The sequence below is a fragment of the Mytilus californianus genome, unplaced genomic scaffold, assembly GCF_021869535.1.
Source record: "Mytilus californianus isolate M0D057914Y unplaced genomic scaffold, xbMytCali1.0.p SCAF_29, whole genome shotgun sequence".
NCBI classification, from domain to species: domain Eukaryota; kingdom Metazoa; phylum Mollusca; class Bivalvia; order Mytilida; family Mytilidae; genus Mytilus; species Mytilus californianus.
The window spans coordinates 1,299,971-1,313,734 of NW_026262678.1; the positions used below are offsets into that span (position 1 = coordinate 1,299,971).

Here is a 13,764-nt window from a genome sequence, read left to right on the forward strand (position 1 = left end):
ATAGGTGACAATAAATGAGTAATTGAAATGTTCAAGCTGAATTACCTATCCGTTATAAAAGATTATCGACTCCATGGTCATTGGAGGTTTCAATAAGGCCTAACCGATATATTGTGTTTACTCAGAGTTCAAAAGAGGAACATATAATAGATCCTTTTAGTAAATAATGTGTTGTTACTGTTTCAAAAAACGTTTACTTTTTAATGTATATTTTTTTACAGAATTACTTAGGAACAATGTTTCTTTCATAGAACAATATAGGAAATAATAAAAATAAATAAAAAATGCTTTACGAAACGCTTTATTTTTTTCTGATGACCATATTTTTGGATGACACAGTAGCAAATGCATAGCATTATAATAGATGAAATGAAAATATGCAGATACTTTTTACATGTACAAGTCTTAATGTTGTCTTGTCAGAAGTTTCCTCTTTTAAAAAAGCCTAGACATGCATCAGAATCCAAAGGTTTAACGAATTTTATACCAGTTCATTTATTATTAACATTTGAAGATACATATAATTTAGTGTTAACCATTTAGAAATTCATACTGATTTGGAATCAAGAAATGTCGAAGTCAAAATGAAATTGTCTGTTTTTTTATGACTTCATCATTCTTCAACAACAGCAAAAACAGACGCTCGGCTTGAAAAAAAACCCACCACCAGCCAATTTTATTTTAATAAAACCAAAGCAAAAAAACATCTTTAAACTAGACGGGATACTTACCATGTTTACCTCACAAAACCTATTTACCGTACAAACAAACCATTTCAAACTACGATGATAGGAATTTTCTTCCTGGTTTTGAAAGAACGATTCTTTTTTTAGACATGAACGCGGCTGTGAAAGAAAGCACCCATTTTTCATTGTAATCGTAAGTTTACGTTACGTTTACAATCACCTTTGTGAAACACTTGTAGGTAAAATCTTACGCTTAACGTAAGTTTAATCGTAAACGTAAATCGTACGATTCTTTGTGAAACGATGGCCAGATTTTTACACGACTGACAGTCACTGAATACGATTTTACAAAATCTAAATATCATTTATACCTTTAGTCTGAAACTATACAAAGAATTGTAATATACCAATACATTAAAACAGGATCCATCAGTGGTGTTCGAGTACAATAGTAAAACGGTTAAAACAATATCAAAGTTGAAGCATCGAAAATAAAAATAAAAAAAAAATGGAAACCTTACTAAGGTATTTTTTCTCTTGAGGAAGAAAACCTTATTATTTTCAATTATTTCAAAGTTGTTTGAACTGTTGTACACAAAAATCCAATCAAATGCTTATAAATTTTACACCAGCTTGGAGTTTCTGAACAAATAACGCAACAACACGATTAGTGTTGAACAGTTGGAAGCTCAAACTACTGAAGAAGTTAAGTAGCACGGAAAACCTTAACATTTAAAAAGTTGTTCTAAAAATGGCTGATGTCAATTAGGTGCAATAAAGAAAAAAATAGTTTTTGAAATAATTTAAAAGTTGTTTTTAGCTACCCTAGGTAGAATTTTATGTCAGGCCAAGAGTCCTATCGTACAGGCTAATGATCTTTTGATGAACAAAATGCATATACGCAGAGACATAGATCTAGCGATCAAAGATATCAAATACATTAACATAGCTTTCATCGTTGAATCAAAAGGAGTTTCTAGAAAAAAAATCGATCATTCGAATATCGAAAATTCCAAAAATATTGACAAGCTTATATGAATGCAAGTACTGCGACTAGGTGAATATCGCAATTATAAGACTTTTAATAGTAAATATAAGATATACAGTAATCTGTGACATACTCTGAAATATGGTCACCATCTGATATGTTCAACATAAAATGATGACCGTTTATTGGGGGCCATTTTACCTGAGACGTTTTGCTGATAAGTTTATTTAATTTTATCACTTAAATGCAATCATGATAAAAAATCTCATCAATAAATGGACGTAATATATTCTTAATTTACAAGAGTACTCCTTATATCATCATATAGTTTTAAGTTAAACAAAATTAAAATAATACGATGTAGTTTTATTGTAATATGGAAAACTATCAACACGAGATCAAACAACGTTAATATTAGCTATAACAGGTCACCGTACAACTTTTGTTCGAGCGTTACTGATGAAACTTACGAAACGAAACGCGCATCTAGCGTACCAAATTATAAGCCTGGTATCTTTAATGAGTGTTTTCAAAAATGAGAAAAAAAATCATACTTTATTTATGACAAAATGTAACATTTTTCACAGGAGAAAAAAAACCGACTCGATTCATGCAAAAATAATAAAGGAAATACAAAAACGATAAATAGTACCCAACGACAACCACGTGACTTCGGCCAGGCACATACAGAATGTTATACTGTTTAACACATTTGAAAGTGTAAAATCACGAAAGAAGATCAAACTGTAAAAATCACTTAAATAATCAGATCGTCCTTCAACACCAGAAACAGCAAATAAAAAGAATAAACTAAGATGAAAAATTACTAATAACAAATATAAACAAAATAGAGATATATTGTAAACACAATAATGTTCAGCAAAGTAAGATCTACAAATAAGTCAACATGACCAACATTTCTTAATTGATTTCTTTAGGCGTTAGTGCTCTTTATAGTCAAGTTTTTGTCATTTTTGTGTATATTTTTGTAATCTTTTACAAAATTCTTCTCCTCTATTGAGACATATTTAACCAAACTTGGAAATAATCATCATTAGGGTATCTATAAATTAAAGAAGTATGTCCGCCTGCCAACCAACATAGCCGACATGGCTAAAAATAGAACATAGCAGAAAAATGCAGTTTTTGGCTTTACCTCTGAAACTAACGCATGTCGAGCAAATCTGGCAGAGTACAACTATTCATCAAGTTACGATCTATTTGTACTGTAAATGACCCCTAAAAAAACGCTGTCTGGTCGTAAAAAGTTTCTTTGGTCACATTTTTGTACAATGTACGGTTTTTGGTAGTCACCTTAAAATCCCCAAAAAAATATTTTGTTACATTTCATGCTCTGTACGTAAATATTTTCAATGCACATACCATCAAGGATCATCGCAATGATGAAGACATAAATATGATACCATCCCCGAATAAAATTTTTAAATTTAAAGTTGGCATTTTTTTAGATGGAAATTTAACGTATTTTTCTGTGAAAACGAGAAAACATATAATTCAGAAGGACAAATATATTATTGCGATACTGCATGCAAATTTTGATGGGCAAATTCCAAACAATTTTGTCAAAAACTCAAAAAACAAAAAGACATCACTTGTACTTTGTTTTATTACGGAAATTTCATATCCGTCAATCAGCTACATCATTTATTTTTTCCTCCACAATGAATTTGATAGTTTCGATGAGATTATGTACATTTTCTTTGATTAGTTAATTAATTTTGAGTTTTCTTTAAGTGTGATTTGATTATATATAGTAGTTCTTTCGTGTATTTTCTGTAAATAAGTTATATGTGTGTTGATTAAATTTTGGCTTTTTATAAAAGTTAAACAAATCCCTCGGATAAGATGCTTTTTTTCGGATAATGACTAGTTGTTGAATTTCAGGGTAACGTTCAATTTTGTAGCACCTATATAAACGTGTAGCTAGCCTAGCTGCTAAAAAGATCCAGAAAGCAGCTAGGCTAGTTACAAGTTCAGTATTCAAACATCTACGTAGCCCTATATATCTGCTACGATATTAAACGCAACCCCGTAAAGTTTACTCCTAGAGAAAGAATGATAATATGTGGAAAAATACATTGTATGTCAATGTTCAACCTTAGAGCAATTAATATGCATGCGAGCGTTCGGGAAAAAAAGTATTATTGAAGTTTCGCAGAGATTTGGTGTGCGATAGGGTAATGCTACAACTAAATTCTCTTGAAAGGAGATGAAAGGATATGGAGTAAATGTACATGGGACAAAATCGCACACGATACATAGAAAACATAGAAAATTATCAATGAACAGGGCTTTTATTCCTGTTCTTATTCTGTTTTCCTTGGATGAAAGAGTTGTGTATCATCAGTGATGTTACAAGACTTGCACCAGAAGGCAACATTGTAGCGTCTTTAAAATAGAAACAGAAAGCCAATTTTTTTATCAATCTGATTCACATGTATCCTCACAACATGACACTTGTATACGATCTCGCGCTCAGTTTATTCTTTGTAGTTTGGATATAAAGACATGTTTTTATGTAAAAACAAAACCTTAAAAAGGGAAAATAAACTACACAAAATCAAGTCGCCTGAACATGTTGACAGCCTTTTGAGGTGTGCTAATATGAGTTATAATTTATCCATGGTAAACAAAATCGCGAGAACATATTTATTTTCAAATGCAAGCTACCTTTCAGCATGCATTATCAAGTACTTATTGAAGTCAACACCTGTGCAATCAGGTAAAAAAGTTACTGAAGAATTAGAATACGAACTTGGTTTCAATTCATTGATAACGATTGTTAATGATGATCAGTTCTTCCATAAAAAGACCTTTCTCATGTAGCTCATCCTCGACATATACCGATCACTTTTACCCAAGAATGTCTCTGATACTTACCATACTGCCCAATACCAGAACAAACTAATTAGTTATTATGTCACCTTAGAATTCAGACACAGCTGGGACAAGGGATGTGAAATATAGAGTTTAGCTCTGAGCTCACTACAGGGGAAACCATATCTGCTGCAGGCAAATTCAAATTTATGTTAAGACTTTCAGAATTACACCAAGGTGTGTCAGCAGATATCAAGAATACATTAAAAGAAGATCGATTACTTCACTCTGCCGCTTGCGCTCTTAGGCGCGATATTGAAAACCTTGCAATTTACTCTAATGACAACCCTAGTTTCAATGAAGCCTCGTTAGGTGCTTCTATGGAAAATATACCCGCATCGCTTGTAAAGTTCATTTGTTGATTAATTGAAGCGTATGTTGTCCCTAAAGATAAAATTTGTTAATATATGGCTGTTACAAAATCAATTGTTTCTGTATGAAAATCAACATTTACTCTATTCATTTGGGACTGTTCGTGCAGTTATATCATGAATATAGGAATATGGATCACGAACATTGATAGAAACTTTGTTTTCACATGGCGTTTGTGTTTCCTATGCAGAGCTAATAAAAAAAGAAGATGTTGTATGATTGTCAATGAGACAACTCTCCACAAGAGACCAAATGACACAGAAAAGCTAAGACTAAACCTCTTTGTTTCCAGAAAGAGAAGCGTGTTGTAATGCTGATACGCGTACTGAATCCGCAAACGATGATGAAGAGTTTCACCCATATCCCTATTTAATGAAGATTTTAAATTACAACATTAGAAATTTGCAATACATTGTATGTTCCATACCTTCCATAACAATTGATGAATTAACACTTTTTTTACCAGGATAACTCCACTAAGACAAATATACATGCACCAAACTAAGTTTGTTTACACTCAACCAACCGCTTAATCAATTCAAGTCACACTATGATTTGTCTTAAACCTTGCATTTGCCTCGGTTTACTATGATATTATTTGTGATATAACTGATCTATCCAGACTTTGCAAATACTCAACATGTATTTATCTATAACTAGATACTAATTTTCAAAAAATACATTACCTTTTGGATGCTAAATTAAAAACACTGTTTCAGCGCTTGGATTTTGTTTTTTTCAAAGATAGAAAAAATATTGAAATAATTTGATAAACTGGTATTTTAAAGTTTAGAAAATAATTTTGTAATATACTGTAGTGAAACATGATAAGCAATATAAAAGTTCATGGATGTGAAAAGGTCAAGACTACTTCTTCTTTTTCTATGTCATAAATGGAAAAATTCAGAAGGTTCAAGATCAACACCATTTTGAAATGAAAGCTCATCATATAAATAGTCAAATTTGTCGTTTTGACATCCTTTGTAGCATTTGCTTGTGATTAAACAGTTTTTGTAGCATTCTAATGAATAAATATCAGAAATTTCTCCTTTTTTTCCTTGTGGTTGACATATTGAAATTTTTTGGCCTGAACTTTGACCCCGATTCACAAAAATATTACAACTCTGGGTTTTTACGACTTTTCTTATTGTACACGTGTTCTCTTTCCATCGATATATATTTTAAATGTGTGTTCTTGCGGTATATCAAAGTTTTCAAAAATGAACTCTGGTTGCAGTACTATATCTGCTCTGAAATTTTTAGACGAATCAGAAAACCCGCTGAACATTAGATTGAAATTTTGCAGGTTTTGGTTCTTATCTTGATTATTATTATAGATAGAGATTAACTGTAAAGAGCAATAATGTTCAGGAAAGTAAAATCTACAAATAATTCAACATGACCAAAATTGTCAACTGACACCTTTAGTTGTTAGTTGCTTTGAACGAGCTGACAGTTACTGTGAGTTCTATCAGATTTGCACTCATTGTCTTTTTGTTGTTGGGATATACATGTCAAGTACCCGGCAGTAGTATTTCTATTTGTATCCATTTGATGAGTTAAGCCTTTTTTAACTGATTTTTATAGTTCGTTCTTTTGTTGTAATGTTACACTACTGTCCCAGGTTAGGGGGATGGTTGGGATTCCGCTAACATGTTTAACCCCGCCACATTATGTACGTATGTGCCTGTCCCAAGTCAAGAACCAGTTATTCAGTGGTTGTCGTTTGTTGATGTGTTACATATTTGTTTTTCGTTCATTTTTTGTACATAAATTAAGCTGTTAGTTTTCTCGTTTGAATTGTTTTACATTTGCCATTTCGGGGCCTTTTATAGCTGACTATGCGGTATGGGCTTTGCTCATTGTTGAAGGCCGTATGGTGACTTATAGTTGTTCATTTCTGTGTCATTTGGTCTCTTGTGGAGAGTTGTATCATTGGCAATTATACCACAACTTCTTTTTTATACCTAATCATTTGCTAATATAGTTAATAAAAAAACTACATTTTTTTGTGAAAGTTTTGTTATCTTTTACAAAAATCTTCTCCTTTGAAACTGCAATAACAAATTTAACCAAACTTGGCCATAATCATCATTAGGGTATTTAGTTTAAGAAATGTGTCCAATGACCCCGTCTGCCTATCAACATGCCCAACATGGCTAAACATAGATCAAAGGGGTAAAATGCAGTTTTTGGCATATATCTTTAAAACTAAAGCATTAAGAGCAAAACTGACATGGATAAATATGTTAATCAGGTTTAGATCTTTCTGCCCTGAAATTTCCAGACGAATCAGACAACCCGATGCTGCCCTTGAATTTGTAATTTTAAGACAATTTTGCAGTTTTGGGTTATTATCTTAAACATTATTATAGTTAGAGATAAACTGTAAAGAGCAATAATGTTCAACAAAGTACAATCTATAAATAAGTCAAATGACCAAAATTGTCAATCGACCCGTTAAGGAGTCATTGCTCTTTTTAGTAAATTAAAAAAATAACCGTAACTTTTTGTAAACTTTTACACAAATCTTCTCCTCTTCATCTACTGAGCCAAATATAACAAGACTATACAACAATTTTCAATACGATATCTTGATTGAAAAATGTATCTCATGACCCTGCCATCCAACCAACATGGCCGCCATGGTTAAAAATAGAACATAGATATTTACTATAGCAGTCTAAGGGAAAATTGTAAAGACAACAATTTCAAATGGTCACAACTTGAAAACTAATTTAAATAATGATAAGGGGTCTTCAGTAAGACTAGTTACTAGTGGGATGACCTGCTTGCCATTTATCCACTTGGCCAAAGGAGTAGGTTCGATTAGGCCTTTAATGACCCCCTTATTTTGCTTAAATTCTGGTTAAGATTTATTAACCACTATCACAATGAATGAACGCTAATACATTGAATAGTTAGAAAATAAGCCTATCTGTTGAAAATATACCTTCCTGCGCTTTATTCATGACATCAAAAATAGTACTCATTTTGATTTTCCACGAAAAATCAGTGAAAATGTGTAAATTTGTATTGATTATTTGACAGAAAACATAGAGCGCATACGTCGACAAGATCTTTGAAAATAATGTTTGTAATGACATTTAAATGTCTAACTTGAATATTTAGTTTGTCGACGCCTGCGCTCTATGTTTCTTGGTCCTACATTTTGCTGGAATCCTGCCGATTTGTCAAATTTCTTATTTTGACATATTTAGGATGTAAAGATCATCGCTTTCAAATCAAATTTTGTCTGAAATAATTCTATTCCACATGTCTTTTAATCAACTTTTCTATCTTGCAACATTGAACTTTATAATCGGGACCAAATATGGCCCTTACTGAACTTACTACTTAAAACAAACTTGTCCTCAATCATTATTAGGGTATCTCAAACTATTTATGATGATTTACACCTTATTTCACATGATTTCCAAAACCACAATAGATACAGGTGAGCGACACAGGCTCTCGAGAGCCTCTAGTTTCGTTTTTACTAACTGTTGATTGTTTGATTGGACGTGTTGATTCAAATACAGGTTGTTTGCCTTTTTTTTTTTATCGCAATCAATGTTTATATGCAAATCATAGTAAATAAAAATTCTTTATTAAAAAAAAGGGTATGTAACACTATTTGAAATATAAAAAATCTTTTTACTTTCTTTAAAAGTTTCATATTGTTTTGGCAATGAATAAAAGCAGATGTGTTGTTTATTGCTACATCTCAAAATGGAAAAGTGTTAAAAAAAAATTGTAATGTATAATCACTTAGGGTCTGAACAAAATTCAAAATGAATCAAACATAAACTAACAAAGATCTGCAATAATTTGCTTTTTAACGCAATGCTTCAAGTTAAGATAATAATTTTTGAAGATATATAGCTGATTCATTTACGAAGAAAAAATAATATCTATGATGATGTCAAATATTCTAACCTGTGTTAGTCAACTCCTTTTCTGTTTCCACCTCAGTTGACATTTTCAATTTTTTCAAAGCTTTTGCTGCTTGATCTATAAAGGAAATATTCATATGTTGAGTCAATATTTCCTTTTAAGAAACAGCCATGGCAAAGACAATCGTAACTTTATGTGTATTCAATAAAGTATGAACAAACGTGTCAACAGGCTGATTTTAATAATAAGTGTATTATCGCCTATTTTCATGACTGTTTATTTTATTCGAGTTCTCATTGTTTTGCAGAAAGATTACATCAAATTTTCCATCTAACATAAAATTGTAACCATCGTCACTTCAAAGAAAACTCCGTTGATGAAAACTTGCTGTGCTAAGCAGATATTTGTATGTCCAACTTCAAAAACTGTATCTTACTATTTGTCGACACTACGTTAATAAAACATTCTAAAGTCTTTAAGGTTCAGTGTAGTCGATCAGTACCGTAAAAATAGCACAAATATGTTTAAAAAAATGAAAGGTTAATTCTTATGGTCAATCATTTTTGACCTATTTACTTTTTATGCCTCATTTATGGGCATTACGTTTTCTGGTCTGTGCGTCCGTTCGATCGTCCCGCTTCAGGTTAAAGTTTTTGGTCAAGGTAGTTTTTGACGAAGTTGAAGTCCTATCAACTTGAAACTTAGTACACATGTTTCCTATGATATGATCTTTCTAATTGTAATGCCAAATAAGAGTTTTGACCCCAATTCACGGTCCACTGAACATAAAAATGATAGAGCGATTGGGGCATCCGTGTACTATGGACACATTCTTGTTTGTAAATATTTTCTTTTGACTTGGCCTATTGAGTAAATGAATATTTTTTTCCTCTTGTTGAAGTATTGCAGTGCTTTCTTTGGATGCCTCCGAACCTTGGTTGGCGAATCAGGCATACATCTATCATTATTGAACAGAGGACAATAAAAAGGCAGAATAATACTAAGATTAGAAAATTAAAATGAAAAGGTATATACTATCAAAACATCAGGTTTTTTTTTGTATTTGCGATGATCTTGGATACTAATGCCCCATTCAAATATTGAGATAAAAATACAAAATTATTTTGTTTTAAACTAAATTATAGCATACACTCTATATATTCGCACAACAGAAAGAACATTAAATTCGATATATAGATATGATATTCCAGGGGTTGTATTTCCTATCATGATTTCCTTGATAGAGGATTGCTGCTTACTAGGAGGCTATTAAACCAAGAGTCCTAAGTGGTAAGTTTCCAGAATGTGTCCTACCGAAAAAGACTTATTACCTGGTTTGTAATGATATGAGCAACATGACGGATGCCACATGTGGAAGCAGGATATTTTTACCCTTCTGCAGCACCTGAGATCACCGCGAGATTTTAGTGGGGTTCATGTTGCTCACTCTTTATTTTTCTAAGTTGTGTTATGTGTACTATTGTTTGTCTATTGGTCTTTTTTCATTTTTAGCCATGGCGTTGTCTATCTATGTTCGACATATGAGTTTGAATGCCCCTCTGGTATTCTCCCCTCTTATAAAAAAAACCTTGTGTTAATTGTAGTTTTAAAACTGTCTGCAAGGTATAAATGACAATAGTTTGACAACACGTATTAAGTATAGGGGGCATGCTTACTGAATTAACACAAAAGCTTTAATGTGATAGTTTTTACCACTGATGATGGCAAATATGTTTCAAAATTGTTGACCAAGAATTTAAATATGACTACAATCCGCTGTATGTATAATACATGTAATTTGTTATATTAATCCAATAGGTTTTATGAAAATCAATGCCACTTGCCTTTATCTAGTAGTTCTGTTGACATTTCAGTTCTACTTTTTCTCTTCCTTATCACTGAATTATCTGAAAAATATAAAATTAAGACAATAACGTAACAATAATCGCTTCATCGGGTTGATATTTTTCTGGTCAGTGAAGATTAACAATTACTTTCTTTATAGATTGTTGAGTTAAATGGAATTTAAATGTAAAATTATACATGAAAATACCCAAAACATTCTATTTGAACCAATCATAATGTATTCATAAACTTTTCAATGAAATTTATAAACTTGTTCAGACCGATGCACCTTTCTACCAACAAAAGCTATACAAGCAAGAATATGAAAACATGTGAATGTTCATTTCGTTTACTTATTACGATTTAGTAGTTCTAAAAATTTAATGTCAGTTTTGATAAATCGTCAAACTGCATAAAACAAAAACACAGTTCTAAAATTGATTTTGTCTTGTTTGGTCACTAAATAAGATTTTATTACTTAAATGGTACTCGTTACTATAACATTTTCTTTATAAATCAAATGTTTATTCATCATTTGTACTTAAGAATGAGTGAAAGAATGAACTGAATGTGAAAATCATGTTTTTTTCAATATTTCTTTGCATATTCTCTTGTGACCGATATTGTTTCTTTAAAATTTTGAGGCATAAACAGTTTCTTAAAATCTTTGTCAAAGTAAGTGAGGTTTGCAATAAAATCTTTAACCTAGCTTAGACTGAACTTTTAGTGGAGGACACTACTCAAGGCAGGAATGTAGGATCACTGCGTCTCACTTTCACAATTCGCAAGATAAAAATGCCCAATTTATTTAAATGTTTGTTAGAAAAAGCCACAAGCTAAAAATACTCATGAAAGAAGCCACGAATTTGTGTATTTGCATAAGAATTTACACCTTGTGTGACTAACAACGAACTTGCTGTGGTTTTTAATTTTTGAGAAATTTTAATGACCAATAGATATACCTTTCTCTGAAGATGGTCTTAAATAAATTCAATGAGTAACAAGGGCTGAGATATTATTTATGCTCTGATAAAAAGTATATGCTTATTCCTTATTCATTGTTAAAATTGTACAGAAACAAAAATAGAATATTATTTTTTTTGAATTAAAACGTCAAAACATTTACAAGTTAATAAATTATCTTTTGTAACTATGTTTTAAGATGAAATACTTTAAACGTTTTTCGTATTTTTATATTAATAAAAACTTTATATGTTAGTTGTATTTAATTATAGTACATACAGTATAATTTCAAAATGTTCAAAAATAGAAAACAATGGTACGAAATGCTGAACATTACAATCTTACATTTTGTATGAAATTGTAAACATAATAATATTCCATATGGTACAAAATGGTATGCATTATAATCTTCCATATGGTACGAAAAAGTCATGGTACGAAAGGTTATGGTACGAAATGATTTTTGTAATGGTACGAAATGGTATACATTATAATTGTCCATATGTTACGAAATGGTAAATATTATAATCTTCCGTATGGTACGAAAGGTTATGGTACGAAATGGTTTTTGTTATGGTACGAAATGGCTAGTACGAAATGGTTATAGTACGAAATGACTACGATTCATCAGAAATAATGAAAACATTTGTTGAAACATTTTGATTCCGTACGAACCATTTTACTGAGTATATAAGATAATGAAAATATCACAATATCTTTTTCCGGGTACTCCGGCTTCCTCCACCAACAAAAACTGGCCTCCACGAAATAGCCCAAAAGCGGTGCTTAAAAGTGGCGTTAAAACACCTAAAATCAAATCAAATCACAATAACTTTTTAATTGGAAGTAAATGTTTCATTATAGTGAGCATTATCTTCAATGAAGGGTTCAATAAAAAATAAGAAGATGTGTGAAGATTGCCCAAGCGACAACAGTCCACCAGAGATCAAACAGCGTAGATGTATGCAACTATAGTTCACCGTATGATCTTTTACAAAGAGCAATACCAAAAAACCGTATAGTTGGCCATTAAAAAGCACAAAATAACACAATGTAACACGATTCAAACGTCCCGACGTTTGTACATAACAGTAAACGTACAAATAACGAAGACAGCCTCCAACGACAACAACTAGTTGCCGGCTGGTGACTTGGAACATGCTCATTCAGTGGCGGCCTTAGCATGTTTGTCGTCGTTCCTTAACCTTGAACAGTAGTGTAAAAGCACAACATTCGCACAAACTGTCTGTAAAAACAACACTTTGTGCAATGCCAAAATATAAGTATTGACATGATGTAGGACCGTAAGTATTCATAACTTTATAGCAATACTATAAATTCGATTTTTTTTACAAAGTCATTCAAAAGGCATTCAGTTATTATGCAACTTATTTGAATGCTTACTCAAAATGATATGTCTTTGCCCATTTTATTTTTGAGTATTAAAACTAATTTTGCTAATGACTTTTGATGTCGGTATTCGTCACGACATAAAAGAAAAAATGACTACGCGTGTATGAAAAAAGAGAACTGCAAGTCTAGGCGAGACCTGAAAACTGTGGTATAAGTTATAGTGTAAGTAAAATAACATCAAATGAAACACACAGTCAAAACTATTCTAGTGATGGTTTAGTGCTTTTATTATTTTCCCTGATCTTGATATGAGCATGAAAAAAATACTATATAGTTTCAAAGTGCCCGAAACGGTTGTCAGGATTTATACTAACTAATAACGCACAAACACGAATGTTTGAAAGCCAAGGATGTATAATAAACAGCTGTGCCTTAAGCACATGATACGACCGTCACTTTTTCATAGAATTAAGTTCAATAACTTCTCAATGTCATGTCAGAAATTTATAAAAATAACTAAAGGGAGGTTATTTTAATTGATATAAACCAGTCACCAAAGTTTCATGAAAACTGCTCAAAGCGCTTTTGAGTTATTGTCGAAAACTGGAAAATCCTCTCTTTTTTATGACTACAAATCCAATAAATCTGAAATGTAAAATCTAAAATTTATAAAAATCGAAAGGGAGCTTACATTAATAAAAATAAGCAATACACCTAAGTTGCATGAAAAGTGCTCAAAGCATTTTTGAGTTATTGTCCGAA

The 13,764-nt window shown here is 31.6% G+C and overlaps 1 protein-coding gene across 1 annotated transcript in view; it reads right to left on the bottom strand.

Moving 5' to 3' along the window:
- LOC127732830 (uncharacterized) overlaps window positions 1–13,764 on the bottom strand; it is a 127,376-nt gene that overhangs the window by 38,381 nt on the left and 75,231 nt on the right. Inside the window, exons 25-26 of the mRNA XM_052242010.1 lie at window positions 10,686–10,748; window positions 8,884–8,958 (exon numbers count right to left, since the gene is read on the bottom strand). Coding sequence (XP_052097970.1) covers window positions 8,884–8,958; window positions 10,686–10,748 — 138 coding nt within the window. The remainder of the gene's footprint in view (window positions 1–8,883; window positions 8,959–10,685; window positions 10,749–13,764) is intronic.